This window comes from Hoplias malabaricus, chromosome 15, assembly GCF_029633855.1.
Source record: "Hoplias malabaricus isolate fHopMal1 chromosome 15, fHopMal1.hap1, whole genome shotgun sequence".
NCBI classification, from domain to species: Eukaryota; Metazoa; Chordata; class Actinopteri; order Characiformes; family Erythrinidae; genus Hoplias; species Hoplias malabaricus.
This window is the reverse complement of record NC_089814.1, coordinates 37,271,282-37,299,218: the sequence shown is the minus strand read 5'-3', so window position 1 is coordinate 37,299,218 and position 27,937 is coordinate 37,271,282. Positions and strand designations below refer to the sequence as shown.

At 45.7% G+C, this 27,937-nt stretch overlaps 2 protein-coding genes and 6 non-coding genes across 9 annotated transcripts; all 8 read left to right on the top strand.

Moving 5' to 3' along the window:
• The first annotated feature begins 1,804 nt into the window (after positions 1 to 1,804).
• Positions 1,805 to 18,201, top strand: tmlhe (trimethyllysine hydroxylase, epsilon). The gene is made up of 8 exons (XM_066646001.1): positions 1,805 to 1,948; positions 5,075 to 5,231; positions 5,379 to 5,555; positions 6,814 to 7,093; positions 9,428 to 9,547; positions 13,341 to 13,577; positions 15,184 to 15,322; positions 16,616 to 18,201. The coding sequence occupies exons 2-8, from the start codon at positions 5,075 to 5,077 to the stop codon at positions 16,745 to 16,747; spliced, it is 1,242 nt and encodes a 413-aa protein (XP_066502098.1). The 5' UTR covers positions 1,805 to 1,948; the 3' UTR covers positions 16,748 to 18,201.
• Positions 18,202 to 19,776: 1,575 nt separating this feature from the next.
• dkc1 (dyskeratosis congenita 1, dyskerin) lies at positions 19,777 to 27,936 on the top strand. Of its 2 annotated transcripts, none has more exons than XM_066645130.1 (15): positions 19,777 to 19,835; positions 21,180 to 21,241; positions 21,529 to 21,615; positions 22,033 to 22,124; positions 22,314 to 22,498; positions 22,613 to 22,677; positions 23,767 to 23,893; positions 24,112 to 24,242; positions 24,549 to 24,692; positions 24,819 to 24,939; positions 25,582 to 25,700; positions 25,782 to 25,885; positions 26,185 to 26,236; positions 26,333 to 26,497; positions 27,097 to 27,936. In XM_066645130.1, the coding sequence occupies exons 1-15, from the start codon at positions 19,820 to 19,822 to the stop codon at positions 27,163 to 27,165; spliced, it is 1,539 nt and encodes a 512-aa protein (XP_066501227.1). In that variant the 5' UTR covers positions 19,777 to 19,819; the 3' UTR covers positions 27,166 to 27,936. The 2 variants fall into 2 exon arrangements, with proteins under 2 accessions (XP_066501227.1, XP_066501226.1); XM_066645129.1 differs by having other exon boundaries at positions 26,182 to 26,236.
• On the top strand, positions 21,657 to 21,868 carry LOC136669014 (small nucleolar RNA SNORD17). The gene has a single exon (XR_010795587.1). It is a non-coding gene; the product is annotated as a small nucleolar RNA SNORD17 (small nucleolar RNA).
• LOC136669001 (small nucleolar RNA SNORD83) lies at positions 22,163 to 22,239 on the top strand. The gene has a single exon (XR_010795575.1). It is a non-coding gene; the product is annotated as a small nucleolar RNA SNORD83 (small nucleolar RNA).
• On the top strand, positions 23,488 to 23,696 carry LOC136669015 (small nucleolar RNA SNORD17). The gene has a single exon (XR_010795588.1). It is a non-coding gene; the product is annotated as a small nucleolar RNA SNORD17 (small nucleolar RNA).
• On the top strand, positions 23,957 to 24,034 carry LOC136669002 (small nucleolar RNA SNORD83). The gene has a single exon (XR_010795576.1). It is a non-coding gene; the product is annotated as a small nucleolar RNA SNORD83 (small nucleolar RNA).
• Positions 24,342 to 24,476, top strand: LOC136669010 (small nucleolar RNA SNORA36 family). The gene has a single exon (XR_010795584.1). It is a non-coding gene; the product is annotated as a small nucleolar RNA SNORA36 family (small nucleolar RNA).
• On the top strand, positions 24,984 to 25,060 carry LOC136669000 (small nucleolar RNA SNORD83). Its single transcript, XR_010795574.1, has one exon. It is a non-coding gene; the product is annotated as a small nucleolar RNA SNORD83 (small nucleolar RNA).
• Position 27,937: the final 1 nt, after the last annotated feature.

Below are 27,937 nucleotides of genomic sequence, written 5' to 3'. Positions count from 1 at the left end.
CTCATTAGCCTTTGTTTGTGCTTGTTTGTTTATGTGTGCAAGGGTGAAGGGCGTCTCATTTCTATTAATCCAGCCAATCAGAGCGCTCTGTTCTGAATGACACAACTTTACTAGTCTTTTGTTCCTTTTTGGAATGTGTTGCTGGCATCAAGCAAATATTTTTCAATGAACAATTAACTTGCTCAGTTTCAACATATGAAGCATTGTCTTTGTTCTATTTTTTAAAAAAAAAATTAGGGTTTAAAAGATTTACATATCATTGCCTTCTGTGTAAAGGTGGCACAGTGGCGCAGCAGGAGGTTGTGGGTTTGAGTCGCGCTCCGGGTGACTGTCTGTGAGGAGTGTGGTGTGTTCTCCCTGTGTCTGTGTGGGTTTCCTCCGGGTGACTGTCTGTGAGGAGTGTGGTGTGTTCTCTCTGTGTCTGTGTGGGTTTCCTCCGGGTGACTGTCTGTGAGGAGTGTGGTGTGTTCTCCCTGTGTCTGTGTGGGTTTCCTCCGGGTGACTGTCTGTGAGGAGTGTGGTGTGTTCTCTCTGTGTCTGCGTGGGTTTCCTCCGGGTGCTCCGGTTTCCTCCCACGCTCCAAAAACACACGTTGGTAGGTGGATTGGTGACTCAAAAGTGTCTGTAGGTGTGTGTGTGTGTGTGAGAGTAAATATGTGAGTGTGTGTTGCCCTGTGTGTTACCCTCCAGGGTGTATTCCCACCTTGCTCCCAATGATTCCAGGTAGGCTCTGGACCCACTGCGACCCTGAACTGGATAAGGGTTACAGACAATGAATGAATGAGTTTGTGTAGAATTATTTTGATCTAAAAGACAGCAAACTTTGAGGTTGGATAAAGCTTCTGAAACACCACGAAGTACAAGAAAAACACACATACACGTTCTCCCAAGCTGAAAAAAGCCTTTTCTAACAAAGCCCAACATCTTGGCGCTACAAGTCTGAAGGCCAATGACCTTTCATCTGACCCCCTCCCCTCCATCCTTCGGTCTCACACCACCTGACAGCATTAACATTCCACCCTCCACAAGGTGCACAGTCCACGATCAACTCAAGGCAGAGTGAGAAAGAGCGCTGGGTCCCTCTCTCTCTCTCAGGATGCAGAGAGCGTTCACTTGGTCTCATGGGCATATTTCTGGAGCCCTTGAGGGTGCCTTGAGCTCTGCAGCATTTGTACCGTACAATTACAGCTTCTAAATCACTGTAATGTTTCACTGACTTATAACAGGGAGAAAAGAGCCTCTGTCATTGCTTCCCCAGGCTCAGCACTGCAGAAACTGCACTATGTAACTTTTGAAGGTGGGTAGAACACAACCCCACCCCCCTCCCCCTACTCTACCATATACCTCCAAATATTAGAGTGCGGTGCACCATTTTGAAGCCAAGTGTTTTTATTTTATTCGCCACCTAAAGAGAGCAAAACGGTCCCTCTCCCAAATACACAGCCGTTCCCGCACAATCAGCGACAGTCAGACACGTCTTGAGTGTACATTAAAGTTGAAACAGAAGCGGAAATTCATAAATTCTCCAAGAGAGGGAGGAGTACCGAGAGAACACCCAGTAAAATGTACTCGAGCATGCAGCGTCATAAGGGCATTTCTCCCACCCCTATTCAGTCATAATCAGAAATGCGGCACTGCGATTGGCTGCCGATTGGCAACGGTCTTGTCATAATTAAACACATCCAATCCTAGTCCAGCTCCTGTTCCGCGCTCATCCAATCAGAGTGCGGGAGGGGCGGGTCATGTCGGAATACGGGTGTTAAATAGAAACGGGAGCTGCAGCGCTGTGTGGATGTGCTGAGCGCAGCCATGGCGGAGGAGAGGCAGGAGTTTGAAGATTAATGATTAATGAGGGCGAGGACAGATGTCTTCTGGGGAGAAGAGTGAATTAAAGGTAGTTGTGGAGCTGCAAGAGTGAGGAACACCCGCCTCCTTCCCCGCTGAAGAGGTGAGTATCGCGTGGCGCTGGTTTAACGCATGAAAAAACGGACAGCTCTGCTCTGAAATGTGCGTGCATTGTCCTGGTAGCCTTTTAGCGAGTGTTTCAGCGTGTAATAACCCAATACAACAGTTTGCAATGCTCCTTTAGAGCAGAAAGCTGTTTGATAGAGCGGGAGGCAGCCTGGCGTTGAGGGGAAACTGCAGCTATAAATGGTAACACCCAACAGAAAAGTAAATACTCACTGCCATCTGTCCACGCATTGGGCTTCATATTTCCAACCAGTGATGCGATCTCTCCTCATAATCTGTGTTCACAGCCTTCCCCAGGTCCCTTCAGCGTGACTGGACGTGCAGAGAGAAGGCTTAGGACAGGACAGTCCTAACAAAAACAGATACAGTTAAACTTGACCATGATCAGTGTATCATCAGTGTATCCTCTGTTCAGAGGCAGCTGGGTGCATCCCCGCAGAAAAGTCACAGCACCGACTGAGAACCATTTGAAAAAGAACATTCTCAGCCAATGTTTATAGCCAGTTTAGTACTGTTTACTTAACACAGGGCACAACATAACGATTATGACATTTATATCAGCCCCTTGTGTGTGTGTGTGTGGTTCTTTATCTCCCTGATCTTCTCGTCCAGCTTTGTCTTCCACTGTTCCCTTTAACAGCCGTGAGAGGAAACTGTGCTCGAAATGCATACAGATCTTATTATAGCCTTCCCTTGCTGTGCTCACTTCTCAACATCCCTCATTACTAATGAGTCACTGACGGACACAAGACAAGTGAATAAAATCAAAGGGGCAGGCTTTTACATGTGCAGCAGCTGTTTTTATTTGTTAACATTATATGTGTGGTGTAGTATGTAGTGTGCAAATGTCTTTTTCTTATTTAAAATAAGCACAGTGCTTGTATAACTTTATATATAAATACATTCATTCATTGTCTGTAACCCTTATCCAGTTCAGGGTCGCGGTGGGTCCAGAGCCTACTTGGAATCATTGGGCGCAAGGCGGGAATACACCCTGGAGGGGGTGCCAGTCCTTCACAGGGCAACACATTCACTCACACACTCACACCTACGGACACTTTTGAGTCACCAATACACCTACCAACGTGTGTTTTTGGAGCATGGGAGGAAACCCACGCAGACACAGGGAGAACACACTGCACTCCTCACAGACAGTCACCCGGAGGAAACCCACGCAGACACAGGGAGAACACACCACACTCCTCACAGACAGTCACCCGGAGGAAACCCACGCAGACGCAGAGAGAACACACCACACTCCTCACAGACAGTCACCCGGAGGAAACCCACGCAGACGCAGGGAGAATACACCACACTCCTCACAGACAGTCACCCGGAGGAAACCCACGCAGACACAGGGAGAATACACCACACTCCTCACAGACAGTCACCCGGAGGAAACCCACGCAGACACAGAGAGAACACACCACACTCCTCACAGACAGTCACCCGGAGGAAACCCACACAGACACAGAGAGAACACACCACACTCCTCACAGACAGTCACCCGGAGGAAACCCACACAGACACAGAGAGAACACACCACACTCCTCACAGACAGTCACCCGGAGGAAACCCACGCACACAAAGGGGAACACACCACACTCCTCACAGACAGTCACCCGGAAGAAACCCACGCAGACACAGGGAGAATACACCACACTCCTCACAGACAGTCACCCGGAGGAAACCCACGCAGACACAGAGAGAACACACCACACTCCTCACAGACAGTCACCCGGAGGAAACCCACACAGACACAGAGAGAACACACCACACTCCTCACAGACAGTCACCCGGAGGAAACCCACACAGACACAGAGAGAACACACCACACTCCTCACAGACAGTCACCCGGAGGAAACCCACGCACACAAAGGGGAACACACCACACTCCTCACAGACAGTCACCCGGAAGAAACCCACGCAGACACAGGGAGAATACACCACACCCCTCACAGACAGTCACCCGGAGGAAACCCACGCAGACACAGGGAGAACACACCAACTTCTCACAGACAGTCACCCGGAGGAAACCCACGCAGACACAGAGAGAACACACCACACTCCTCACAGACAGTCACCCGGAGGAAACCCACACAGACACAGAGAGAACACACCACACTCCTCACAGACAGTCACCCGGAGGAAACCCACGCACACAAAGGGGAACACACCACACTCCTCACAGACAGTCACCCGGAAGAAACCCACGCAGACACAGGGAGAATACACCACACCCCTCACAGACAGTCACCCGGAGGAAACCCACGCAGACACAGGGAGAACACACCAACTTCTCACAGACAGTCACCCGGAGGAAACCCACGCAGACACAGAGAGAACACACCACACTCCTCACAGACAGTCACCCGGAGGAAACCCACGCAGACACAGAGAGAACACACCACACTCCTCACAGACAGTCACCCGGAGGAAACCCACGCAGACACAGAGAGAACACACCACACTCCTCACAGACAGTCACCCGGAAGAAACCCACGCAGACACAGGGAGAACACACCACACTCCTCACAGACAGTCACCCGGAGGAAACCCACGCAGACACAGAGAGAACACACCACACTCCTCACAGACAGTCACCCGGAGGAAACCCACGCAGACACAGAGAAAACACCACACTCCTCACAGACAGTCACCCGGAGGAAACCCACGCAGACACAGAGAACACACCACACTCCTCACAGACAGTCACCCGGAGGAAACCCACGCAGACACAGAGAGAACACACCACACTCCTCACAGACAGTCACCCGGAGGAAACCCACGCAGACACAGGGAGAACACACCAACTCCTCACAGACAGTCACCCGGAGGAAACCCACGCAGACACAGGGAGAACACACCAACTCCTCACAGACAGTCACCCGGAGGAAACCCACGCAGACACAGGGAGAACACACCAACTCCTCACAGACAGTCACCCGGAGGAGTGTGGTGTGTTCTCCCTGTGTCTGTGTGGGTTTCCTCCGGGTGCTCCAGTTTCCTCCCATTGCAACCCTGAACTGGATAAGGGTTATAGATAATGAATGAATGAATGATTTTAATGTTGTTTGCATTTGCTTTTCTTTTGATTGTGCAGATGATGTCCTTAGCACGAACGCTCATTAATCTGCGAGGGCCTCTGCGGTCAGCGTCTCAGGCTGGATGCAAACGAACAATCATCAGGAGCCAAAGATGGCAACACACGATACCTCAAGCGACGACGTGTAACTGGCAGCTGCTGGACGACTGCTTCGGTACGTCTCAGCTTCAGCCGTCTGTGCTCATTTGGCAGGGACTTTTCTAAAGTGTGTCTAGGGAGTTAATGTTTGTTTCTCGGCTCTGTGGGGGTCGACAGATACGTGCTGGAGTGTGGAGTAATGACTCCGTGCCTTTATCTGCAGAGCTCAGTTATGGTGGCCTCGTGATGCACTTTGACTACGTGTGGCTGAGGGATCACTGCCGCTCCGCCTCCTGCTACAACTCCAAAACCAACCAGCGCAACCTGGACACCGCCAGCGTCGACCTCACAATCCGACCCGCAAAGACCCGAGTGGACGAGGAGAACCTTTTCCTCACGTGTATGTCCTCACACAGCTACAGAACACAGTCCGTGGTCACGTGTTTTTGCTCGTAACATGTCTGTACTGGGCCACTGTATGAAATAAAACACACACAAGGTCTAGCTGTTTTTTTAGCATCGTGCTGGAGCTACATTGTGAAACGTTTTGTGTTTTTGTTTCTGTACAATAGAGATTCACTGAAGTGTGAACTGTGTGACAGCGTCTGTTAGGGATCAGCTCAGTCACATTCTGTATTTCATTTCCTCCACAGCAGTAAACTAAAGGCTAATAAAATAAAATGTAATTTAAAATAAGGAGCATTTACAGTGTTTATTTTGCTCTGTTTAACTCTCACAGCGTCTCAGCATCTTACAGCGCTGTGACTGCAGAGACTCAGAGCGCATAAACCGACTAGGCGGTCTTGTTTCACGGTTTGTGGGTTGGTAGGAGCTCCAGATCCTTCTTTTTTTCAAAATTTGCCTCCTTCAAACCCGAATAATTGATTAATAGATGACTCTACAGCAACAATAAAAGCAGCCACGGTTATTCTGATGCGTTAAGTGTAGGAGTCCAGAAAAGAGAGTTGTTTCCCCTTGAGTATAATGAGCAAAATCTAATCTCCCCAGACGTTGGAAAACCCCAGCGTTTGGTAGCACCCGACCCACACAAGTTGTTTGTTGTCACAGTATTTTCTAAAAGATGGAATCTAAATGATCTCGGTCTGGGCTTAATGCCTGACCCCGTCCCCCCGAGAGCCCTAGGAACAGCCTGGGATCTCACTGGAGGGATTTGATTCAGTGCCAAGGCACAGATGTGTATCTCTCGACACTGTTAAGATAAGACGTTATTGTACAGACCGAACTTTGACTCTTATAAAGGACGCGGTACTGCTGACAGAGCAACTGGGCCATCCACAAGACCTTACAGCGTTACTGTGGTTACAGATTGTTGGATAGTAACCGTACACTCTGTCAAATGATTACTTCACTCCTGAGTTGGTTATTCACTGCACATCTTCGTTTCTCGCTGATAACGTTATAATCAGACTTTGAGATCTCTGTGAGCACGTCTCAAATGATTGTACTTCAGTACCCTTCTGTGCTCGTGCACTTCAGGAGGTCTGTACACACTGTAATGGGTCATTTCCATGTTTCTTATTCGGGTCCTGAACGTAAAAACACCCTGGAAGTGCTTGGAGACCTTTAGCTGATCCAGAGATATCCATATATCGATACTAGGCTTCATTAGCACTGTGTTATTCTATCTTTTTTGTCAGGGCCCGATGGCCACGTCACGCGCTACGGCCTGTCCTGGCTGGTGGAGAACAGCTACGAGGGTCAGAAACGCGGTGCCGTGCAGCCACGCCTTCTGTGGAACTCTGAAATCTACACCAAAGCCAAGGTGCCTTCAGCCAGCTGGGAGAAGTTCATGAGCTGTGATGATGAGCTGAAGAAATTCCTCAGGAACTTCTTGCTGTACGGCATTGCCTTTGTAGAAGATGTCCCAGCCACATTGGAGGCAACAGAGACAGCCACCCAAAGAGTTAGTCTGATCAGGTGAGATGTCTCTCTGGGTTATGTGGTGTTCATGCTCATAAACGCTGTCCAATACTAACCAAACGAAGCTTGTGGTGGAATATCATTTTGTAGTAAAGGTCTAGGAGCTGCCAGAATTGAATAATAATGGCACTGTCGCAGTCACACAGCTCCAGAGACCAGGAAACACATGCTGGTAGGTGGATTGGTGACTCAAAAGTGTCCGTAGGTGTGAGTGTGTGAGTGAATGTATGAGTGTGTGTTGCCCTGTGAAGGACTGGTGCGCCCTCCAGGGTGTGTTCTCTCTGTGTCCGCGTGGGTGTCCTCCGGGTGACTCTCTGTGAGGAGTGTCTGCGTGGGTTTCCTCCGGGTGACTGTCTGTGAGGAGTGTGGTGTGTTCTCCCTGTGTCTGCGTGGGTTTCCTCCGGGTGCTCCCGTTTCCTCCCACGCTCTAAAAACACACGTTGGTAGGTGGATTGGCGACTCAAACGTGTCCTTAGGTGTGTGTGTGTGTTGCCCTGTGAAGAACTGGCGCCCCCTCCAGGGTGTGTTACCACCTTGCGCCTAATGATTCCAGGTAGGCTCTGGACCCACTGCGGCCCTGAAGTGGATAAGGGTCACAGATAATGAATGAATGAATGTATGAAACACTCCCCCACTCCAGTCATTTTATGGTAACTGTTGCATAATATTATACGTTAAGTTATAAATTTGGATACAAAATTATCCCCAAGAGCAGAACAAATAGATGCACATCTGTTTCATTCACCATTTTTATTTAATTATTTATTTTCTCATAAAATGAAAAAAAAAAGGCTGAATTTTGAGTGACAGTTTTATGTTACAGGAAAATACAGTGATCCCTCCAAGTTCCAAGACCAACTGCGAAAAACGAATTTCCGCGAAGTAGAGGACAGATATTTTTGCATTAAACAGTCGTTCTGTAATGTTTTTCAGCTGGAACTACATGTGATATCCTACCAGTTTCTTTAATAGAGACATTCCTAAGCTGTGATTTAGCGTCAGTAAATTTCACTCTGATGTGGACGTGAACAACACACGTACTGTACGTAAGAAACACGTGTAAATGATATTTTGTCACCTACAGGCCCAGTCTAATACATGGACATATTAATAAAACCCGCAAAGTAGCGAGGGATTAGTGTATTTTAAAAATGCTGTGAAACGTATTTGTGCCTGTAGTAATATGTTGTTTAAACACGTCATTTATAATAATGGCACCCTTCAGGAATCAGTTAAAGGCTTCGTACAAATCCGCTGTCCATTGGAGCAGCTTGGCATTGATCGGTGTGTCCTGGGACTGAATGAAATACGACTGTGAGGTTTAAACATTGCCATGTGACTGTAATGAAAGGCAATGCCTCGGCTCAGCAGTGTCCCTCTGGGAAGTGTTTTGGAAGAGACACCTGAACTGTTTATCACTTACACTTGAAGCTGTAGCAGCTCGTTCTCAGTTTAAAGATTAAACAGATCACTGGTTTCTTCTGGGTTTTTGGCTCAGTGTTGTTCTGAAGAGGCTTGGAACCCGGTGCTTGCGACAGAATGAAGGAGCACTGTCAGTAACACTTTTGAAACCTTTGCGCAGTTCTCTTTGTGGATCCCTTCGTTGCTGCTCTGTTTTAACGAAAGCCCCGTGGCCAGTGCTGAAGATGTGGCTGTGTTTGAGAGCGCATGAGGAATGTACACTGCATGTTGTGTACTTTGTAGGGCGTGTTGTTGTTGTTATTGAGGAAAGAACACACCCACGGTTACAGCGCTGAAACTAGCCCGACTGGGGCTTTAAGGCTTCAACTTTCTCATCATAACAGTCAAGATATTAAGCCTTTTTCCACTGTAAACAGCTCGAGTGCGTGTGACGGGGCTGCTTCTTTGGCAGCGGAGCCTCCTGCTGTTTGAGCGCACTGCAGGTGGTGTGCGTCTAAGAGAATGTACTTCAGAGTCGCTAATCCTTTCTCTTTTTAGCTTTAATATGGAGAATTAATTTGAAAGCGCTGGGGAGAAGCTGTTCTTGAAAGAGGCTTTAATTAATGCCTTAAAGGACACGTTCGGTACAAAACCAAATTGCTGTTTACTGCGTGGGTTGCGTGCTGTCATTCGTCGCAGATGGTCGTTAGGTGACGAGGTCAGTAGCGGGGAATTTGCAGCAATTGCAAGTTGGTTGGGAAAGCCACAGTGGACTGAAGACAGCACGTTTTTTTCCACTACTCCTGCGGAAATGTGTATGAGCTACACCGATGATGAGAGAGAAAAACGAGCAGGTCTTTAACCTTCTGATGTTACCGACTCTCACCCGATAAACCTCTGACCTAAACTGTCCTCCCCTTGTGTTTCCAGGGAGACCATGTACGGCCGCATGTGGAATTTCACCTCCGACTTCTCCCGTGGAGACACAGCCTACACAAAGCTGGCACTGGACCGTCACACAGACACCTCGTACTTCCAGGAGCCTTGTGGGTGCGTACTACAACTTCATTCTTCAACTCCACTTCAGTCTTCCTGAGAGCTCGTTTCCCTCTTCACCGACCGACGGCTCTAAAGAAGAATGTGGTGAAGGGTCTTAGTCGTTAGCTGTGCTGTAGTTCCCATGCTGTACAAATGAACTCACTGACCTCCTGTTTTGTTAGGGCTTTAGCTGTACGCTCTGCTTATGCCCCAAGGCCGAGGCTACACCGGAACAGTCACGTCTCCATGTCAGAGTCATCATTTTACAGACTCTCAGAGTTGTCAGCGGCGTGAGTTAGACTCACTACACTGACTCTCAGCACGTCCGCGCTCATGCAGTGATTGTCCCCGTCTCGACAGGCGTTAGAGCTACATTTTTGTCGAATGAATGCGCAAAGAAAGAGTTAATACTGTTTATAAACTACACAGAAGGCAGTCTCTACGGGTAATCGTCGAACAAAAGGGCTTCTTAAGAGTTAAAATGAGGTGTAGCTAAGTGAAATGTTTTCAAACAAATGGGATTACCAGGTTTGTCTTTGTTCATTTCTGCTCTAGCAGGAGACCCCCCGACTGTCCACTGAACAGTGCATAACGTCTCCGTACTCGTCAAGAGCCGACATTAGACGCAGACGCCCAGAACGGCAGCGTCAGCAGTTACACGGCCACCGCGGTCACGCCATCTGCGCTCCGTGAAAACGCAGTCACGCCAGATACACTATGCTTTCTAAGTGCACGTTCGCATAGCGGTTTACGGTAGAATGAGTGTGTGAGTGTTTGAGGGAAGCCTGTTTCTCAAGGAAACGTGGAGATGTGATATACACAAAAGAACTGGACGCTATGATCGTATTTCTGAGTTTCAATCACAAACATCAAATCTGATACTCCTTTAAACAAGTCCATAACCTGAAGGAAATGTACATTATTCATTTTATTTTAATTAAAGTCAAACGGTCATCTGAAAGCTCCATTGCAGTTTTGAACAACATTAAATACATTATAATTTGTGTATGATTTTTACTGCAGGGATTTGGAGGAATATTTGGAAGTAATTTGGAGTAAAAACAAAGTTCTGTAAAAATTCCACTGGAGACTTGAATAACGTTCCCCAGGTCACTGTGTGTAATGTATGTTTACACTTATATAGCGCCTTTCTAGACACCCAAGGACGCTTTACAATCCACACACTGCTCAGAACGCTCAGTCCACACACACACACTGGTGAGAAGCGGCAGCCAAACGCACACAGCGTACTCTCGACCAGGAACGACCGTCCACCTGGAGGACTGCATCGGGCACTAGGGTTTCACCCAGGACACAGCGCCAATCCATATCTGGGCTCACACACATTCACTCACACAAACACACTCATTAACCAGGACAGTTATTAGAGAAGACAATTCACCTACCCTCCATGTTTTTGGACTGTGGGAGGAAACCGGAGCCCCTGGAGGAAACCCACACAGACACAGGGAGAACACACCACACTCTTCACAGACAGTCACCGGGAGGAAACCCACGCAGACACAGGGAGAACACACCACACTCCTCACAGACAGTCACCTGGAGGAAACCCACGCAGACACAGAGAGAACACACCACACTCCTCACAGACAGTCACCCGGAGGAAACCCACGCAGACACAGAGAGAACACACCACACTCCTCACAGACAGTCACCCGGAGGAAACCCACACAGACACAGGGAGAACACACCACACTCCTCACAGACAGTCACCCAGAGGAAACCCACGCAGACACAGAGAGAACACACCACACTCCTCACAGACAGTCACCCGGAGGAAACCCACGCAGACACAGAGAGAACACACCACACTCCTCACAGACAGTCACCCGGAGGAAACCCACGCAGACACAGGGAGAACTCACCACACTCCTCACAGACAGTCACCTGGAGGAAACCCACGCAGACACAGAGAGAACACACCACACTCCTCACAGACAGTCACCCGGAGGAAACCCACACAGACACAGGGAGAACACACCACACTCCTCACAGACAGTCACCCGGAGGAAACCCACGCAGACACAGAGAGAACACACCACACTCCTCACAGACAGTCACCCGGAGGAAACCCACGCAGACACAGAGAGAACACACCACACTCCTCACAGACAGTCACCCGGAGGAAACCCACGCAGACACAGGGAGAACACACCACACTCCTCACAGACAGTCACCCGGAGGAAACCCACGCAGACACAGAGAGAACACACCACACTCCTCACAGACAGTCACCCGGAGGAAACCCCAGCGCTGGGAGGCGAACGTGGTCACCACTAAGCCGCCGTGCCGCCCAAATGTGTTTTTCCTTTAGGAACCTGTAGATTTCCGTCGATGTACGGCACAACAGAATGTTACCAGAGTCCTCCAGTGTTGAAGAACATTTCATCAGGTTTTTGCGCTGCTTTTATTCCAAATTCCTACAGGAAACGAGGGCATGTTCTTCTCGACTGTCGTGGTGACTTTTCTAGTGACTGCTGTTAATTAACAGGACATCTATAATTACGTGCAGTTACATTTTAGAGTCCTGTTCTTCAGGATACACCACACACGTGAATCTCCCAACAAGCTCACACACAAGCTCTACTATGATCCACTATGTAGATGCAGGTGTAGTGTACACAACCTTAGTGTAGACTTCGTGACTGTGTTTTCACAAAGTGCGGAGCGCGTGACCGCGGTGGCCGTGTCAATGTTGACACTGCTGCCGTGTGTCTGTGTCTAATATCAGCCCTTGACACTATTCCATAAGCCCGTCCTGAGATGAAGTGTGTGTGTTTGAGTGGGGGGAGCAGTGACTCACAGCCAGCCGCTTTGCAGTTTTGAAAACCACAGGAGGACGTGGAGATTCACCGCCTCATTCAGGAACTGAAACTTCATGAATGCTTCTGTGCCTCGGAGACGCAGCATCATTTGTGATGAAGCAGAAGATAAAGGGATTCTTCTGACGTTTGAATTCTTTCCGAAGTTTAGTTTGCTGCTAAAATAACCACAGAGACAACAGAGGGAGATTATGGAAGTGCGCAGAAATGGTTTAAAGAGCAAACCGAATAATCGCTGTGTTTCCACTGACCAGAGAACCGTCAGACATAGTCAACGACATACACAAACAAACCAGAATATTAAAATAAGCCTGTTGTGCTGGTGTAGAGTGAATCAGACACAGCAGTGCTGCTGGAGTTTTTAACCCCCTCAGTGTCTGGACTGAGAACAGCCCACCGACCAAAAACATCCAGCCGACAGCGTCCTGTGTCACTGATGAAGGACTAGAGGACGAGCGACACACACTGTGCAGCGACAGATGAGCTACTGTCTCTGACTCTACATCTACAAGGTGGACCAACGAGGGAGGAGTGTCTCACAGAGTGGACAGAGAGTGGACACAGGGTTTAAAAACTCCAGCAGCTACTGCTGTGTCTGATCCACTCTACACCAGCACAACACACACTAACACACCACCACCACGTCAGTGTCACTGCAGCGCTGAGAATGATCCACCACCACATCACACCTGCTCTGTGGGGGTCCTGAGCGCTGAGGAAGTAAGGAGCAAACAAAGTATGCAGAACAACACATAGGCCAGTGCTTTTGTACGGTCAGTGGAGTGTTTCAGTGTTGCAGCTGAATGGTGAAACGATGTTATAAACGTGTAGTGTGTAAAAGCCCTACATAATAATATAATAATACACTACACAGTGAAAATCACATTGTCTGAGCTTTCTTTCTGTTTCTTTCAGCTACCCATAACCTCATTAACCCATTACTTGCACTGACTGTATGACAGGATCCAGGTTTTCCACTGCCTGAGGCACGAGGGAACAGGTGGCAGGACTCTGTTGGTGGACGGCTTCTACGCCGCAGATAAAGTGCTCCAGCAATCACCAGAAGAGTTTGAGCTCCTCTCACGCATCCCTATCAAACATGAGTACATCGAGAGCGTTGGTCACCATCGCAACCACATGATCGGCATCGGCCCCGTGCTCAACGTCTACCCCTGGAACAATGAGGTCTACATGATCCGGTACACAGAGCTTTTACTGGCTTGTGAATTATAGCATTCATTCATTCATTCATTTACAGTGCTCTTTATATCTCTTGGTACTGATGGTATTTTCGTCAGTAATACCATTCTGGGGGCGGCACGGTGGCACGACAGGTAGTGTCTCGGGGGTTATGGGTTCAGACATGACGGTAGGTGGACTGGCAACTCAAAGTCTCCATAGGTGTGAATGTGTGATGCTCAGGGTGTGTCCCTACATTGCACTGTGATTCCAGGTAGGCACAAGATACACCGCTAGGGGTGGGCGATATTGCCGTAAAATGATATCACGATATTTCAGGGTAATTTGGCGATAACAATATTCTTGGCGATACAAACATTATTGCAACGAAATAAACGTTGGATTGCTATTAATTATATTGAATAAAAAATATCTTTATACAAGACAGTGGAACCTCGAGTTACGAAGTGTTCCGAATACGTACAAATCGAGGTTACGATTAGAGGTGCGAGCAAAATTTCCGATCCAGTTACGAGTGTTTTCCCGATTTACGAAGAGCTGATCTTCGGGATCTGACCGATAGTTGGCGTGGTGTTCGTTCACAGATTCCTCTCGCATCCAGCCACCACGTTCTTCTCACGTGTGACAGCGCAGTATCAAGTCGTATCTCGTTCGTTATAACGTTTTACAAGTGTTTTTAGTGGTTTTTGCAAATTTTATTGTGCACCATGGCCTCCAAGAAGACCACAAAAGACTCAATCAAAAGTGCTTAAACAGTGAACGGAACTACAGTTTTGACACACGTAAGGTCAGCTGTGCACGAAGAAATGGAGACGCTGATGTTAATTTATGAAGTAATTTAGAAAGTGCAATTGTAGTTTTGTTTAAAGCGTAAGAAAGTCCTGTTATCTACGCTTCGTTCCGTGCCAGTATCCCTCCCTCCCCAGCCGCTCTCCGTTAGCTACGCTCATCTGTCGCCAAGGTAAGATTACCGTATTTTATACGTTTCTTAATCTATTTTGTATATGTTCTTTCGTCTGTTTATTTTGTTGTGTAATTTTAAGTTTTTCATATTGAAAAACATGCATTCTTTCATAATTTAGGACATTTTGACGACTTGTCAGAGGGCGGGAACCGATTAATCCAAGTTCCATTATTTTAAATGGGGAAAATTCGTTAGGAGCAGTTCACGTTAAGAACTCGGTTCTGGAACAAATTAAATTCGTAACTCGAGGTCCCACTGTACCATGGTTTATTGTACATGATTATTTCGTAACCAAACCACCTCCATTTGACTGAAGTCACTCAGAGCCACTTTCCACTGTACTTCACTGTGTGTAAGTCACTGATGTAAAGAACGTAGGCCGTGTTATGGGCAACTGCTTGATGTTATTACGTAAATAAGTCAGAATATCACTATTATCACGATATAGACTTTTTAAATCATTTAAAAAATGATGCCGATATTATCGCAAACGATACGATATGGCACAGCGCTGCCCACCACAACCGTGAACAGAGTGAATCACTTACAGAAAATGAATGAATGAATGAATGAAAACGTGGCCTGGTTGTCGAACGCGCGTTAGTTTCTAACACAATGACGTCGCCCTCTATGTTCTTCAGGTATAACAACTATGACCGAGCAGTGATAAACACAGTTCCTCACGATGTGGTGCAGCGCTGGTACATGGCCCACAGGCAGCTCACTGCTGAGCTACGAAGACCTGAGAATGAACTGTGGGTCAAACTCAAACCTGGCAAGGTATGTATGTTTTAATGTGAATTCAGAGCAGAAACTAGAGTCACGTTCTGAGGAAGTACTGAAGTGAAATAACTTTATTTAAAGTGTTCTCATCACTCCGGATGTAATCTTTTAGCATTCCCAGTGTGTGAAGTTCCCCTTTTTGGTCTGGAACTGTAAGGCATTATGCAAAATATTTTCCTAAATCACCATCGTTGAGTAATCTCAGGAGACTTGCTTATGTAAGACTTGCTTGGTAATATTTTACAGTAGGTATTTTAATACCGTGGGCGGCACAGTGGAGCAGAAGGTAGTGTCTCAGTCACAGCTACAGGGTCCTGGAGGTTGTGTGTTCTCCCTGTGTTTCCTCTGGGTGACTGTCTGTGAGGAGTCCTTCACAGGGCAACACAGACACACACACACACACACACACACACATTCACTCACACACTCACACCAACGGACACTTTTGAGTCGCCAATCCACCTACCAACATGTGTTTTTGGACTGTGGGAGGAAACCGGAGCACCCAGAGGAAACCCACACAGACACAGGGAGAACACACCACACTCCTCACAGACAGTCACCCGGAGGAAACCCACGCAGACACAGAGAGAACACACCACACTCCTCACAGACAGCCACCCGGAGGAAACCCACACAGACACAGAGAGAACACACCACACTCCTCACAGACAGTCACTTGGAGGAAACCCACACAGACACAGGGAGAACACACCACACTCCTCACAGACAGTCACCCAGAGGAAACCCACACAGACACAGGGAGAACACACCACACTCCTCACAGACAGTCACCCAGAGGAAACCCACACAGACACAGGGAGAACACACCACACTCCTCACAGACAGTCACCCGGAGCGGGAATCGAACCCACAACCTCCGGGCCCCTGGAGCTGTGTGACTGCGACACCTACCTGCTGCGCCACCGTGCCGCCCAATACAATTTAGTTAATATTTTATTTCATAAAGCAGCATGTAGTGTTATAACCCAAAAGCAAGTCTGTTTTGGAAGTAATAAACAACATGATCAGAGGCAGGTCCAGTATGATTTAAGCATGCAGCCTGTAGGAGAGTGTTTTTGGGACTTAAAGGAACACTACATTATATTTTTTACCTTAAAAAGACCTTAAGGACCCAGTACCTGCAGCGCCACCGTGCCCCGCCCAAAACACAAACAGACACAATCTTACCTAGAGTTCCCTTAACGTTTGAAAACGTGTTTGAATTTAAATGAACATTAAATGAAAACTGAATGTTCTAAACACCACTGTTCTGTTCTGTGTGTTAAGGTCCTGTTCATTGACAACTGGAGAGTGCTGCACGGTAGAGAGTCCTTCACTGGACTGCGACAGCTCTGTGGGTGTTACCTGACCAGAGACGATGTGCTCAATACGGCTCGAGCGCTCGGCCTTCAGGCTTAACCGACCAACCAATCAGCAACAGGGAAAACCAAAGGAACAACTTAAGCATTGTATTGTAGAAATGGTGAAATCAGTACCTCGCTGCATTAAATCCTCGTGATGCACTGCAAGGACTTTACAGGAGCTTCTCAGACTAAACAGGAGCGCTCGTTCTGTGTGCGATTGACAGATGAAGTTGAATTTTAAAGGATAGATCAGATCAATTGAATGGATGAAGTTCTGAAATATAAATAGATTTCTGTTTTAATTTACATTTATAGGAAGCTTTGGATCAAATACGTTTTGTGTGAACAGGACCGTGTTTTAGATTTGTTTAAGAACGCACTTCCTCTTTCCTCTGCACAGGAAGCAGACCCTGTTATTAATTTTATTTTAAAATAAAATGGCAGCAGGTCTGTTTGTGATTACTGTAACACAAGAGTGATCTCCAGTCCTCCACCTTTGACCCCCTTGAGTGGCCTAGGCTCAAGTTACTCGAAGTCTTGAGCTAAATGGACACGTTTTACAAAATAAAAGTCCTCAGTAGAAGGTTTAAACGGTTTTAAAAATGGTTTCAGGAACATTCATAGATGTTTATAAAGGTACGACATGTCCCAGACGTTTAGTATTTAATGCCGTGTAGTATTATTATTATTATTATTATGATCATATATCGTTCAGCATTTCTCTCGTATTATTTTGATTGCTCTGTATCTATTTTAGATTTAAACCCGCTTGCTTTTCCACAGAGATGGAGGTTCTAGCGCTGCATGATTACAGTAGACGTGGCAACCCTGGGGTTGAGCTTGAGATTCAGTAGTGAGTTGAAAATTCACAGAATAAATAAATAAATGTAAATATCAACCGTGCTGTTTATGAATGAGACACACTACGAAATGGAAAAGGAAAGAGCTGTTTTTGTTGCACTTTGCTGTGTCTTACTTGGAAAAGCTTTCGTTTTAATTGATGTTGAATAATTTAAGCAAAGCTCATGTGGAAGCAAGCAGACGCAGTAATGAAAACTGACATTTGAGTTGAAAATTAATGTCTGTGAACGTTGACCTCCTTTAAAATATTAACTGATTTTTTAATCCTCGTCCTCGGGGAACGGTAGAGACGTGTGATATTCTACACACTCCCCTCAGAGGTCAGAGACCTACCTAGAAATACATTGCAATTCAGAAGGAAAATGCACTCTGCGTTCTGAGCAGCGCTGTGATTTGGGAGAATTAAAGGGTAAATGCTGAAAACTGTGAAGCGCACGGTAAACTTTTCTACGACCTTGTGCCTTACTGATAATGTTTGGATGTGTTGTACGTACCATGTTCGTCCTCCAGAGCAACTCCCAGGTCTCAGCGTGTTTCTAAACCTTTCTTCGCAATGCTTCAAGCAGTTTTTATGTTGTACATTTACAATTCATCTCAGTTTGATTGTACGCACAACAAATGCCTCAATATCACCCCTTCAAAATAAATATGTGGTTTTACAGTTTCAGTGTCTCGATGATTTTGACCCCAGTTTTGCACTGCCCCTGTCGTTAATGTCACTTGGTAAATATTACAGTTTCTGATCAGATTGTTTTATTTATTTACAAATAAAGCTGTCGGGGCAAAACCAACCATTGAAGTAAGTGCAGTTGGAGGTGTCTGCAGTCGTATCTGCTGAGAGCTGCTGTAGCAGGTTCTAATCTAATTTAATATCTGAACACTGACCAACACCAGCATCCACTTTAGCACTGTGTGGATAAGACTGGTGACATCGTAGGTACAGGCCTGGAATTGGGAGTTAATATTTTTAGGGAATGTAGTATAGAGGGCTATGAGAAGAGTTTCAATATAAAACTGAATTTTATCATTTGACTATGAACATAGACGCTCAGCGTCCTCACTGTTTAAAGCACTGTGAAGCTGCGGGAATGATTGAGAGGAAAGCCGCGTCTTTACCAGTGATAAGAAGCTGATTCTGAACAAAAGTTGAGTGCGTTGTAGTGCATATTTATTCAATGACATGTACACACAACAGTATATATTTGATCACTTATTTTTTTACATTTTAAGGGAAGCCGAGCTTCTCTTGCAGCACTATCAAAGTGTAAATACCTGGAATCATTGGGCGCAAGGCAGGAACACACCCTGGAGGGGGCACCAGTCCTTTAAAGGTCTACACACACACTCACATTCACTCACACACTCTCACTCTACCTTCATTTTGGTGTATCAAAATATTTATATGCTGCAAACTCTGTGAACGTGGGCTTCATTAAAAAGCAGTGTTTTAAGACCCTCAAAGTTTTAATTTAAAGGAGGTTTAGGCAAATTTCTTTCATTTCTTCTTTATTTAAAAAAAAGACATGTCAACACTGACCTCCTGTCAGTTATTTTAACAGAACCTCCTGGCAGCCAAAAAAGTAGGAGTAAATACTAATTCTTATTCAAAACTATAAGTTACACATTACTTGTATTTACCCTCCACCGGGTTGTGTTATTTTTTTTATGGATTTTTTAAAGCTAAAGCTAAGAATAAATTATTATAAAGCAGCTATATATTTTTATTTATTTATGTTTTTCTGGTGTCTTGGATCCGCATGGTCTTTGTATTTTCCTCAAGGCAATGATATGTGCTTTTGAAAATAACATTTATAATGAATTATTTCGTTTTAAAACTTGAATTAAACTACAATAGAAGGATAAAAGCTGTCCTTGCTATCACTACTTTTCCCTCTCAGTTCACTCTGAGCTGAATGTAGCACTTTGGAGGTAGAACATCTGAGTAATTGTAATTTTGTGTTCATTCCAAATGTGATTATTGTGTATATTTCAATTCTTAAAAGGTCACATGTTGATGAAATCGTTACGGATTACGAATTAATTAATTACGTTCAGTGAGTACATTCATTTCCCCTTCTTTTTTCCGTTCGTTTGTTGTTTATTCGGAGACTGGCGCCATCTTGTGTTTAAACGGAAAACATCCCGCCATGTTGTTATTCAACTCATCGCGGGATTATATAAAATCTCGCGGGATCTGTCTCGCTCTCTCTCTCCCTCGCTGTCGGGTTGGTCTCTCTCTCACTCACACGTGCTGAGCGGCGGGAAGATGGCGGACACAGAGAGTGAGTGCAGTTGTAATTCTAAATGTGTTTAGACTCTTGTTCCACTTTGTTTTTGAGCTGGTTTCGAATTATTGGGGCAGTATTTACAGACTTGAAACTCGGTTGATGTAGAGCCGTGTGTAAATTGTGGTAAACACGAGTACTTTGCTCGTAGTGGAGCGGCGTGGCGCAGCTCGGACACTTAGCGTGTTCCTGCAGAGCTTTTTTCAAATTTGCATTAACAGTATCAGTGTTTTATTTTGTTAGGTTCACTTTGCTACTTCTAAGACGTTATATCTGGCGAAATATGGGGAGAAAAGTGATTTAGGAATGGGTTTGAACTTAACGGGGTGTTAGCTTCTTTTAACGAGGCATATATTTGGGTTTGTGTCGTTTTTATGTGATAAATCTCTGTAAAAATGTTAGTTTTTGGCTTGTTTTTGAGTCACAGCACGTTCTCCGAATGTTAACCGTGGTTTGGGGTGAATTTCAGCGCTTGTAGGTGGTTATCTGGAATAACTGGGGGGTATAACGTTCACAAAGAAAGCGACGGTTACAGATTTGTTCCTACGTTGGAAATCCGTGATAAACGTGATTGTAGTCATTGATAGTAGCTATATGTGATAGTTTTTGGTGTTATTAGTTCGGATTTGTTCACCACGTGTTGTCGGCGTGTGCCACGTGTTTGCGCCTCCTAACGTTCACTGGGATATACGTCCATTTTGTTTAAGTGCAGCTGGGGGTCGAGGGGGGTTTCTCTAACGATATAACACTTTTAAACCCTTTGATTTCCAGAAACAGAGTTGCCCACACAGTTTGGGCTGAAGGGAGAAAAACCATCTTGGTTCATTACAAACTATTCCAGTTGAATTGGGTTGGGTCTAGAGCTGCACAGTAAATGTAATGCTTTCCCAGTAAACATTTAGCCGTTGATTAAACGTTGACATAACGTAATGACTGCCGTCTAATCAACGTTCTCTTAAGGTTGAAAAGACTTCCAAACACAGACATTGAAAAGACGACTTTTAGACGTATTTTGGACGTCCACTGATATTATCGATTGGTCACCACTTAACTAACTTATTAAGATGGATTTTGGACGTCCATTGACGTTTAAAACACGTCCTTGACGGACAGACTACTTTTAGACCTATTTTGAACGTCCAGGGACGTACCTTGTTCACTGGGTTCTAGTTTCTACTCTGAGTTTATGGTGCTTGGATAGTGCAGTAGTACTGCTGTCTGTTCTTATTCAGTGCAGTTAAAAGCACACTGTCTGCAGTACAATAAGGTTTTGTGTGTTTTGCTGTGGATAATAGACTAGTAACTTGCCTTTGTCCTAATCCTCTGCCCCTTTTCCTCCAGTTGGTTCTGCTAAGAAAGAGAAGAAGAAGAAGGCGAAGAAGATTTCAGATGATGAAATCGGGGTAAGTTGTGATTTTAACACTTTGCTCAGTGCTGTCTCCGTTGTTTATTTAAATAAAGTTTTCACTAATTTACAGTAATACAACATAAACTTCGAAATGGAATACTACTTTCCTGGCTCTAGTTCCAGGACGTGCAGTGCTTTGTTTCTGAATTATTCTGTAGAGAATTTGACTACACACTCCAAACTAACGCGACTGCTTGCTTTAGGCCTCATTTATTTGCATTTTCTTAAGAATTCCTGCGTGGTTAATTTGACACCATCGTTAAAGGACGACCTCTTTTACAGGAAATCCAAGAAACCGGCGACTTCCTCATCAAACCCGAATCCAAGATCACCAAGCTCGACACATCACAGTGGCCTTTGCTGCTTAAGGTGAGCGCTCCACTCTTTCCCTCTCAGTTCGGGTCCGGTATGTGACGTGATGAACGTGTTTATCCATTCTCTGAGTGCTGCTGGTCGTCTCTCTGCGGCGTCCGCGGTCCGTTCTGGTCTGTGGAGGTTACGGCTGTTTGTCTGTCTTCCTCTGCTCCGGTGTTTTACTGGGACAGTGGCTGGGATATTCAGTACAGCTGGTGCAGGGGGAACTGGCCGGCGCCAACTAAGACGAGCGGACGCTTCTGATCACATACTGCCCAGAACCTTCAGATCCTACAATGTTCTGATTAACGTAGTGCAGTAGTTCTGTTGGAGGTATTTATATATCTGTAAATTAACTTGTAGTTGGGGTACTTCAAGTGATTAAGTGTTTTATTACTGTTTTAATGTGACATCACTTTTTTTGCCTCCTAGAACTTTGACAAGCTAAACATAAGGACGTCACATTACACACCGTTACCACACGGCTCCAATCCACTGAAGAGGAACATTCACGATTACGTTCGGTACGATTTGTAGACGACTTTATGCTGTTTAAATTGTAGCCACATGATGATATGTAGATTGCATTAGCATTCTGTGCAAAGATGACTCACTATCTATCACCCAAGATTGATGGCTTCTTATAAAGTCTAACCATATAATCTTGGACTGTTGATGTTTGCTGTAACCTCAGCTATTATTTCCCCACCCAGGGCGGGCTTTGTTAACCTGGACAAACCAGCTAACCCATCCTCTCATGAAGTGGTGGCCTGGATCAAGCGGATCTTGCGCGTGGAGAAGACTGGCCACAGCGGCACCCTGGACCCGAAGGTCACTGGCTGCCTGATCGTGTGTATTGACAGAGCTACACGACTCGTCAAGTCTCAACAGAGCGCTGGTAGGTGGTACTCGGCTGCTGACGCTTGGTAAACAGCTTCAATGTGCTTAGAGCTTGAGCTCACCCAGTGAAACCAGTGGCCTGTGCTCACTACTCTTGTGCCGTGTGTTTCAGGCAAAGAGTATGTGGGAATAGTTCGGCTGCACAATGCGATAGAGAATGAACACCAGCTTGCAAGGGTAAGTGGGATCAATGTGTGAGAATAATATCTTTAAAGCAACACAGTGTATAAAGCTTACTTTAGATTTACAGCTCATTGCTGATTCTCTGACGTCTCTGGACTCAGCACTACAGAAACGGCTCTATGTAACGTTTAGAGTAGAGTATGATGTCCTCTTGATTTCAGGACAGCTGTAAAAGTCAATTATTCTGCAGCTGTAGGGGGAGCCCTGGAGTAGGGCTGGGTGTTTAATTTAATGTGCAATTATTTGCCATTGTACAGCCAAATGTCTTCTGCGTTTAACCCGTTTTTGGCAGTAAACACACACACACTCCAGTGCACTGGGGGCTGTGAACACATGCTCAGAGCAAGGTGCAGCCTTCCCCAGGGCCCAGGGAGCATTTAGGGGTTCAGCGCCTTGCTCAAGGGCGTGGATGTCCCTCTAAACCTTAGCCCGAGGCTGCCCCCATCTTGTCTATATCTATTACTGTTATTATTCTGTTATGTCCCCACTGTGTGTTCATGTGCTGTCTCTTTAAGACCACGCTACCATGTGATTCTGCCCCCTATCGGTCACATAGAAGCAATCTAAACTCTGATATTTACGGCACAAGCCTCGTCACTGAACTGTGAGGGTCAAAAAAACAAAAACAAAATAGTCGTTGAATGGTGGTATTGATTTGCGCTCATATCGCCCGGCACTACCCTGGAGCTAAAATACCAAATTGTACATAGTGCTGCTCTTATTTTAGTGGGGTATTCATTACAATATGGCGTTAATGGAGTATGGTACTTTATTCAGCGCTTGTGTGTTTAGTATTTGCAGTATGTGAAATGATGAATCAGTTTATCCATTCTCTGAGTGTCTTCCAGTCCTCCTCTCTCCTGCCAGCTCTCATGCCTGTTCTGGGTACGAGTGTTGGTGCTGCCGGCCTCCTCGTCTCTGCTTCAGCGTTCTGCTGTTGCACCAGATGCTGGAGGCTCATGCAGGTTTGGAGGGTCAGGATACACCAAAGAAGAACTGATTGGACTGATCATATACTTGCAAGCTTTAGGATTGTCTGCAGAGCTTGGAGAGACATCATTTAATTACGTTTTCATCTTGTAGGCTCTGGAATCCCTTACCGGAGCTCTGTTCCAGAGGCCTCCTCTCATAGCTGCAGTGAAGCGGCAGCTGCGAGTGAGGACCATCTACGAGAGCAAACTGATTGAGTATGATCCAGAGAGAAGACTCGGTACGTACTTGATTTCTCAGTTCCTACCATGTGCCGTCTATGCTTTTTAATAGTTTGGGGAAAGCCACATGATGAGGCGCAGATTTCATTAGCATTTTTGTGCAAAGATGACCCACTATCTATCACCCATAACTGATGGCTTCAGTGTATCTGAAGCAGACTTGCACCTTTCCATTGGTCAAGGGCGGCAGCTGATAAGCCATGTGTTTTGAATGCAGGTATCTTCTGGGTGAGCTGTGAGGCAGGCACATATATCAGAACACTGTGTGTTCACCTTGGGCTTATGCTCGGAGTGGGCGGTCAGATGCAGGAGCTGCGGAGGGTGCGGTCTGGAGTCCTGGGTGAGAAGGTATGATACGACCTTGTATTTACAGCTACAGCTTGACACATTGTACACCTGAAGACGGCTTCTAATGGCTGTTGGCGATTGTGCTTGTGTTGTGTGTTTGACCAAAGTGTTGAGTTCAGATCTGGGCTCTCTCCCCAGTCCTGGTAATTAATCTTTGGTAGAGAAAAAGGCTGAGTGTGAACGAGTGAGAGGTTGTAGTTCTCTTGCTGCTTCACCACTTCTCAGCCAATAAAATTTAGCCAGACTTCAATCTGAGTAGAAACGACTTGGCTGTTTGTTTCTAACCGTGTTATGAACCATTTCCAGGACTGTATGGTGACCATGCATGATGTGATGGATGCCCAGTGGCAATTTGACCACAACAAAGATGAGACCTACCTGAGGAGAGTCATCTATCCTTTGGAGAAGCTGCTTGTCTCTCACAAGAGGCTTGTCATGAAGGACAGTGCTGTAAGTGTCCATGCTTTCCTGCCTGTCTGAGTTTAATGAAGTGTAAAGGAAGGGAAATGATAGATCTGAATTAAACTGCTGCACTTCAAGTTACAAAATGATTGACGGTTTGTTCTTCTGTTCTAGGTAAACGCTATCTGCTACGGTGCTAAGATCCTGTTGCCGGGTGTTCTACGATATGAAGATGGCATTGAGTTGAACCAAGACATCGTGGTCATTACGACTAAAGGAGAGGCCATTTGCACGGGTAAATGCCTATTCCCTGTTCGACCCAGGCGTGTCTAAATCAAAGCCAAATGATGTTACATAGATTGCATTAGCACTCTGTGCAAAGATGACTTTCTATCTATCACCCAAGACTGATGGCTGAGGTTTATTCTAAAGCTGGGGTTATGCTACACAAATTTTTAGGTTGATTTTAACCCCGATTTCTAGTCGGGCCGAGTCTGTGCTGGAGCACAAAGTGAACAGGTGTGTGCAAGACGGATTAAACTGTTAAAAACATGGAAAACTACAAGGCTTTACTTTGTGCTGGATGCACTTGTCTCCAAATAAGCAGTTTTACCTGTAAGAGAAACAGCAGAGTGGGCCACAGAATACGCAGTTGTACTGCCTTTATTCCAACATTACTGTAATTTTGCATTCCACCTTAAATTTTGCAGCACTGTGGAGCTTGCTACTGCTATCGCTAATGAGTCTAAACCATTTAAGGTGAATCACAGCCTTGAGTATGTGGTATTCTACTAATCTCCAGCTCCCTCTGCAGTGTGTAGAGATGGTGTTTTCCCATTCACGACCCTTCCCTGGCTTTAAAAGTCATGTCATCTCCAAGGCTTAACTTTACAGATAGATGCCTATTTAAAATGACCGGTTAAATATGTCGTTTCAGCTGTAGCACTGATGACAACTGCAGTCATCTCTACATGTGACCACGGTGTGGTGGCGAAGATCAAGAGGGTCATCATGGAACGGGACACATACCCACGCAAATGGGGTCTAGGGCCAAAAGTAAGTCACAGTTGATTATGCGCCGCCTTTTTGGTTGCTTCTTAAGTAGTTTTCTCTGACATGCTAATTTTTGACTTGAAGGCTAGTCAGAAGAAAATGATGATCCAGAAGGGCCTGCTGGACAAGCACGGCAAGCCAAACGGCAGCACCCCAGCGGAGTGGAAGGAGGGCTATGTAGACTACAGGTATGAGACCAATCATATTTGCTCTAATCGTGGTAATGCAGACTGTTATCCCTTTTTAGCCTGCTGTGACTCTAGAGGGAGTCTGTCTGCTAAACTGTTACTCAGAGTTCAGGTCATCTGTCTGCACTGTGCATAGCAGGCCCTCGAGTTCTGTGGACAATTTTTTTTTAAAAATAGAGCCCCAAGGCTTGGTATAATCTGTCGAACAAAATGGGTTAATATAAACTTTGGGTATTTCCAGTAGCTGTTATTTGACCGGTCCTAATTCTGACGATGGGATATCTTTGTCATTTCAGCAGCAAACCTAAGGCTCAAGCAGCAGATGCTGATGATGCTCAGACGGGAGCAAAGGTAAATTGTCACTCCTCTAATAGATTGATTTTTATTTTATTTTTTAAACTTGTTGGTGGCGTAAAGCTGGTTCAAAAATCTGAATCTCTCCTGCAGAGGAAACGACAAGAGAGCGGAAGCGAGGCCGAAGCTACACCCACGACCCCAAAGACAGACGATGAAAAGAAGGAGAAGAAGAAAAAGAAGAAAGAGAAGAAAGCGAAACTGGCAGAAGCAGACTCTGAAGCTGTGGAAGAAGCGCCAGCTGCTGAGGAAGCTGAGGTGAGATATGCCATGTCGGGAGCAAGCGTGTGTAAGGCTGGGGAAAAAGCGGCAAGTCCATCAGTATTGGCCATGTTCTTTAATCTTATGCTAAACACTGACAGCCGTGTGAGAAATTTCTAGGCCTGGGAATCCACTCGAGTTGGGTGCAGCATAGTCCCCACCTGTGTTCATCTTACTGTCTTTTATGGAGCGTGCCAGGGACCACGAGACCGCAGCTATGGCTGTAGAAAGTGTAGAAGACTAGAAGCAGTAGGTGGAGTGTGCAGTGAGCCCCAGAGTCTGGCAGCAATCTCTAAGCTCTCTGCTGTCGAGCTGCTGCTGAGAACAGCCACACTCTCCTCTTCTGCTTGATGCTATCTACAGCCAGAGCTGGGGTCCAGTTGTCCAACTCACTGGTGACTTGAAATGATTGAAGGTTTAAAAATAAAAAAAAATCAATGTCCTCATGAATTTGCGCCACAGATCCACCGCCTGAAATTTTTCTTTGTCTCAATCTGCTGCTACCATCACTCCATGTCCGTTACACAGTATAATTTAGGGTTGACTTGGGGTCTTTTTAAGATGCTTTTTAAACGTAATTGCACTCCTGTCTACAGGTCACCGAAAGTGCCAAGAAGAAGAAAAAGAAAAAGAAGGCAAAAGAAACCGAGACTGGTTCAGACTGAATGCTTACTGCCATCCAATAGACTGTTAACTCGTCCTCAACCAAAGTGAGGAAGAGGGCTTGGAGATTGTAACTGTGCTATGAAGAGACCTCACCAGATCCCTCCGCCCAAACGGGACTCTGCTCACAGAATCGTCTTGGGTTTTCCAACTGTTTGTTGGGTGACCTGTTTGATGCATTTAAAACTAAACCCCAGTATTGTGCGTTGGCACCATGCTTTCATCCCCCTCGTGGGCTTTGGATTAGTCCCTTTTTTTTAAAAAAACAAAAATGGGTTTCGCTCAATGCTTGGAAGAAAGTAGTGAGCACGGGAGCTACTGCAGATCTTTCTGAACATGTAATAAATGCCTCCATCGATGTGAACCCTACGCAAAGTATAAATTGGTGAAAAGAAATTGTTTAGTTTGGTAAATGGGATCGCACTCCCGAGAAATCTTAAGGACAAAAAGTAATATTTACGGTCGAATGTAAAACGTCCAGTTGTTGGATGTTTTTGGGTTTTTTCCTAAACCTTTTTTTCTTTTCTCTTCTAGTTGCATTTTTTTATTTGTTTGTGTGGGAAAATGTATCTATTTTGTATTGTGTACATAAGATTGAAATTGTAATCCTAAAAGTGACTAGCAAACATGATTTTTTTTTTTAATCTACATGTGTGGTCTGTCTTATTTCACATGGCAATTATTTTACTAAGTCATGGTGCATGTGCTATAATCACGGAAAAGTCAGAATGCAAGTGTTGGGAAATGTTTATTCTGTTTATTGTAAAAGTGGCA

Excerpts from the sequence above, each read along its gene's own strand:
- tmlhe (XM_066646001.1), top strand. The coding sequence starts at position 5,075 with ATGATGTCCTTAGCACGAACGCTCATTAATCTGCGAGGGCCTCTGCGG. Across the intron at positions 5,232-5,378 it reads GCTGCTGGACGACTGCTTCG|AGCTCAGTTATGGTGGCCTC; the intron begins GTACGTCTCAGC and ends CTTTATCTGCAG. Across the intron at positions 15,323-16,615 it reads TCAAACTCAAACCTGGCAAG|GTCCTGTTCATTGACAACTG; the intron begins GTATGTATGTTT and ends CTGTGTGTTAAG.
- dkc1 (XM_066645129.1), top strand. Across the intron at positions 22,678-23,766 it reads ATGAACACCAGCTTGCAAGG|GCTCTGGAATCCCTTACCGG; the intron begins GTAAGTGGGATC and ends TTCATCTTGTAG. Across the intron at positions 23,894-24,111 it reads TGATCCAGAGAGAAGACTCG|GTATCTTCTGGGTGAGCTGT; the intron begins GTACGTACTTGA and ends TTTTGAATGCAG.